Source organism: Carex rostrata, chromosome 33 (genome assembly GCF_964058835.1).
Source record: "Carex rostrata chromosome 33, lpCarRost1.2, whole genome shotgun sequence".
Taxonomy (NCBI): Eukaryota; Viridiplantae; Streptophyta; class Magnoliopsida; order Poales; family Cyperaceae; genus Carex; species Carex rostrata.
Genome location: NC_135950.1, coordinates 1,314,545 through 1,319,726, shown reverse-complemented (window position 1 = coordinate 1,319,726; position 5,182 = coordinate 1,314,545). Strand labels below are relative to the sequence as shown.

General features: G+C 34.8%; 1 protein-coding gene across 2 annotated transcripts; it reads left to right on the top strand.

Annotated features, from left to right (window-relative positions):
• Window positions 1–528: 528 nt before the first annotated feature.
• LOC144548719 (uncharacterized) lies at window positions 529–4,358 on the top strand. Of its 2 annotated transcripts, none has more exons than XM_078297443.1 (6): window positions 529–684; window positions 784–868; window positions 1,092–1,234; window positions 2,089–2,454; window positions 2,627–2,689; window positions 3,935–4,358. In XM_078297443.1, exons 1-6 carry the CDS (start codon window positions 613–615, stop codon window positions 4,169–4,171), a joined length of 966 nt encoding a protein of 321 aa, XP_078153569.1. In that variant the 5' UTR covers window positions 529–612; the 3' UTR covers window positions 4,172–4,358. The 2 variants fall into 2 exon arrangements, with proteins under 2 accessions (XP_078153569.1, XP_078153570.1); XM_078297444.1 differs by having other exon boundaries at window positions 577–684; window positions 779–868.
• The last annotated feature ends 824 nt before the right edge of the window (window positions 4,359–5,182 follow it).

Below are 5,182 nucleotides of genomic sequence, written 5' to 3'. Positions count from 1 at the left end.
AATTGAAAATTAGCTTAGTTACACGGAACTTAAAGAACAATCGATTTGATATTAACCACTCTCTTTAAAAAATAGTAAAAAAATAAATAAAAAACTTAGTCTTTAAATATATTTTACTATGAAAATTATATTAAGCGGCAAAGAGTAAAACTATAATTTAATTCAAACTAGTTTGATGCTTTGATTCGATAAAATTATAAAGCTTTAAAGTTTAAACCGAGGGGATTCATTGGCAGCCTAAAATTTGAACCAAACTAGCTAAAAGGAAAAAAGAGGAAACTACATATCGCATTAAACGGATTACAGATCTCAATAAGTAAACCCGAACCCGGGAAAAATACCTCCCCACTTCCAGCCGAACAAGTATCCTCTCCATTACTATAAAAAATTTCCTTCACTTTACGGTTTGAGATTTGGGCTAGCGCAGGGAGCAGTATTATTTGGATTTGAGATTAGTGTCAAGTTGATAAGAACGGTCCAGATCTAGTAACTCTAAAAGATTTCCTATTACGGTACCGGGGAGGATCTGAACTCACTCCCAGCATCCAATCCGAATCAGGAAGCCGAGTTGCCGAGAGTCCCTGGCGAAGTACAAGTTTTCAAATTGGATTCATGGTCTCTGCTGCGCCTCTTTGCCTCTCTCCTCGCTTCCCTGTTTGCTTGCTTCCTCCATCAGATGCAGCCGTAATCTCTCTCCCTCTCTCTCTCTCTAATCTGTACTTGTTTCTCTGCATTTATCTATCTTGATACTGTTGTTGTTGTTTCATCTTTTGTGAAGGACAGCATTTGGGTGATAAATCTGATGGCAAAAGCTTTACTAGTTATAAGTGGAGGATGGTTATTTCCTATGATGGTACCAGATTTAAAGGTTCAAACTCTCTCTCTCTCTCATTCCAGAATTAAATTAATGTCATTTAATTAAGGCCACAGGATTATACTGGTTTAGGGTTTACACTGGTTTAGGGTTTATACTGATTTAGGGTTTATACTGGTTTAGGGTTTATACTGGTTTAGGTTTTATACTGGTACCATTAAATTAATGTCTTTGAAGGTTACTGTTGAATATTTTAAAAATGATATAAAATAATCAGGGTGGCAGTACCAACCGGCTCCGATTCCAACAGTTCAATGGCACATAGAGGATGCACTTATTCAAATTACAAAGCTACAAAGGGGTGACCTTTGTTTGATTGGTGCTGGCCGTACTGATACTGGTGTTCATGCTTTTGGTCAGGTTTAATTCTCTTATCAAAAATTTGTTACATATTACCTTTATAACAGTACAGATTGACTGTTTAGGTTTTTTTCCAAATAGGAGCTGAGTTTTTATTGTATTTGCAAATTAGAATATAACTTTCTTGTAGAAATCTGGATATAACTTCTAGCTGTTATATCATGGAAAGTAAAGATGTTCCATTAAAAATTGATAGTTTACCTTGATATCTAGAAGCTGTCATTTGTTTGGAGCCTGATAAACTTTTGACATGAATATAAAAGAGGTGCTAAATGTGCAATTCTCTATTATTTTTTCATCACTAAAACTGTCACAATTTTCTTTTGGGGAACTATTTTTTGATACAGGTGATACACAATACTATTTTTATTCTACATATATAATAGTAATCTTAAATATCCAGTATACTATTTTGTCCCTATTTACCAAATCCAGTGGTGATTAGGCTATGGAAATATGCATATTATGGACCGACCAGTGCTATTGATCTAAATGTCAATTTTCAAAGTTCAAACAACCGATCCGAACCTTTAAACATGATCTTTATATGAAAATATACTTTTAGACAAAATTTTACATTTTTTAGAATTTTTGACTATTTTTTAAATGGTAGAAAATCACTGCTTTCGGATGTTCCGATATTTTCACTACCTATTTAAAAAAATAGTAAAAAAAAAAAAAAAAAATGTAAATTTGGCCTGAATATAAAAATCATGTTTAACCGTTTGGACTTTAAAAACGGAGATATGAGTCCATAGCATGGAACACTTTGTAATATGCATATTACCATAGCCTCACTCTAGGTGAAATTTCTTTTTGACCTGTTTCTTGGCCCCTTTATATTTTTTTTTCAGGTGGCACAATTTACCACACCATTTAACTATAACAGCTTGGATGGCTTTCATTCTGCATTTAATGGGCTCCTACCCAAAGAAATTAGAATAAGGGAAATCAGCCCGGCCCACCCTGATTTTCATGCGCGCTTCTCCACCACAAGCAAAGTTTACCGGTACAAGATCTATAATGAACCAGTCATGGACCCGTTTCATAGACTATACACTTTTCATAGTGTATATAGACTCAATCCTGAAGCAATGAGAGAGGCTGCCGGTTATTTTCTGGGGAAGCACGACTTTTCTTCCTTTGGTAATGCGCCTTCGCGTAGGGATGGTATACCTAATCCTGTGAAGGAGATTTTTCGGTTTAATATAAATGAATCAGTAAGTTATTACACATATCTGGTTGTATAAGCAATGTTATGACAAGCATGCAAAAGAGCCCTTAATTTTCAACAAATTACACAGAAGTTTATTTTTAAGTTGAGAACCTTACTATGAGATTGTTTTACTGCTTGTATTTCTTATTCTAAATCGGTGTATTATTGGCCTTTAGGGTGCTATTTTGGAGCTTGAGGTGGAAGGCACCGGCTTCTTGTATCGGCAAGTGAGAAATATGGTATAGAGTTATTATTCCCCATTCTTTTACTGTCTAGTTTTAGTTTGCAATACCTAGCTTATATACTGGTGGGACCTGCCATTAGTACATGCACGCCCATAATATCCCTTTCCCAGTTGTCCGTTACACTTTTTCAATTTTTTCTAAAAATGGCCATAATTTTTCTGTGTTTGCAGAAGGCTCCTGTATTTTTTAATAATTGTTTAAGAAAACTTATCACCATACTGTATATGACCAGTTGCATCAGTAGAATCCTCTGGCCATGATCTAACTACTGATCCTGTTTTATTGTACTTGATCGATCTTTTCAATGACTAATTTGATCAAGCTTAACTGTGTGTACAGCTTGAAATTTTTAGTTTCCATAAGACAAACTCCTCTTTATTTCAAAAAAGAAATTTAAAAATTCATCAATCCATTGAACAGTTAGAATAGGGGATTTGTTGTATTCTAAGGCTTCTGTACCAGCCCTCTTGCACCTTAACTGGATTTAGAAGAAGGTACCAATGAGGAAATTTTCAAAAAAAGCACCCTTGTTTCATGAGTCTCCTTTGCAATACTGATAGAAAAACTCTCTTCTTGTTTAATGTATTATTTTGAGAAGTTACTTTCACCTTGGGTAGAACCAAGTAAAGTTTCTTAAAACCCTAATCACTGAAGAGGAAAAGCACAGAAAAGTTTTGGTTTTTAAGATAAAAGTTATGGAAAACTCTCTTGCTAATTTTTTCATACTTGAATTTTCGAAAAGTTATAATCTGACAATAGTTCTATAAATCTTAAATTCTTAAGGATTAATACAATATCGTTTTAAGTTAAGAGCAATATGGAAATGATACGAAACTTATTATACCTTTTTTGTATTTAAATATGGAAATCAACTTCAGTTGATTTCTTATAATAAACCTGACAAACAATGAATGGTTTTTGAACTAGAAAATTGCACCTAGCTATTGAAGAAAGGTCAAGCCCATAAAAATTGGTACAATTAAATTGTTTTAACATATTAATGTTTGCTCGACCAAGTCATCTAACAAGTAGCTTATACAAATCTGGAGCCCAACATCTATATCTTGTTAATTTGATTGATAGTTAGGGTTAGTATTTGTTGTTTCCATACTCCAAATAATTAATAGAAGCCATTGCTTACTGTCAATTGCAAATATGAAAAAATGTTAGGTATTGGGGGGTTGATAAGATGAACTAATCTTATTCTATTATGATAATTGGTACAACTTATTCATGTAGGTTGCATTGTTGATGCAAGTTGGAAGAGAAGCGTTACCTCCTGATGTCGTACCAAAGATTTTAGAAGCAAGAGACAGAAAAGAGCTTGCAAAATTCACTCTGGCGGCCCCACCTAATGGTTTATGCCTCATGTCTGTAAAATATGATCCTGAAAAGCTAAAGCCTCCTCCTGGGGCCCCACATGCTAGTTTTGGTAGGAGGAATACAATCAGAAAATGCAAGCTTCCATTTTATTGATTCAGTGTTTGTTACCAAAAGGACATGCATTTGAACTTTGAAATGAGGTTTCTGTTGTGCCTTCACCAATTTTGCTAGAGATAGCGAGTGCTTTGAGCGAATTGATACTTCTATTCTTGGAATTTTATATACCTTTGATTTGAATAGTTATTTGCTGATTTGAATAATTACATGTGCTTTGAGGGAACTAGTTTGTTGAATTTTTTTTTTTTATTGAAGGTTGGGTTGTGATCCCCAATTAATCAGTTGTAAAATGATTAAATGTTTTGAATACCAGTTATCTCAAAACACAGGCCGGTGTTTTTTTCAGTACTGGCCTTTGTATAGCTGTTTCGGTACCAGTTGATCGACACACTACGCATCCTATTGCCCTTCTGCAAAACATCCTGTGTTAATATTTTTTCCCACAATAAGAGGAATATGAACAGTTGAACACCTTAACAGTAGTTGGGATTTTATATCTCCAGAAAGCAGTATCTCTTGGTGCAATTCTTCCAGTACCCATTTCCACAGTATATGACCTTCCCCTTGTGTCAGAAATTACTCTCTTGGGTTTGGGGAGTGTTCCAAATATAATAGTTTGCAGAATTGGAATAGCTTCTCTTAATGAAATTCTAGATTGCACCGGTACCGGTGTTCTTGTGAGACATAGTGGTCTGTCTCCCTGCACATCGTACCAGAATGAGATTCTTGTTGCATCTGCAATATCCCACTCTGTACTTCGTCTGAACAGTGGTAGTAATTTGTGCAAAGTGTTTTTGCTTGAACTAATTTCTAGTTTCTTATGAAGGTGAGAGTTGCAAGTGATGTGAGGAAGGGGAAGAGTTGCAAGTGCAAGTGATGTAAAAAAAAACTTTAAACAGCTATAACTTTGGTTAGAAAAGTCGAATTTACACATATGATCACAATTCGGAAAGAATGGATGAGACGGATCTGAATTTTGCCTCGAGGAGCATCTCAGGGCACTGACGGAATCAAAATTGTAAAAAAACATCATTTAGTGCCTCAAAA

What these genes read in the sequence shown, in the direction of transcription:
- LOC144548719 (XM_078297443.1), top strand. Translation starts at nt 613, where the DNA reads ATGGTCTCTGCTGCGCCTCTTTGCCTCTCTCCTCGCTTCCCTGTTTGC. An exon ending in TTCCTCCATCAGATGCAGCC is followed by an intron (nt 685 to 783) that starts GTAATCTCTCTC and finishes TGTGAAGGACAG; the next exon opens with CATTTGGGTGATAAATCTGA. An exon ending in TGATGGTACCAGATTTAAAG is followed by an intron (nt 869 to 1,091) that starts GTTCAAACTCTC and finishes TAAAATAATCAG; the next exon opens with GGTGGCAGTACCAACCGGCT.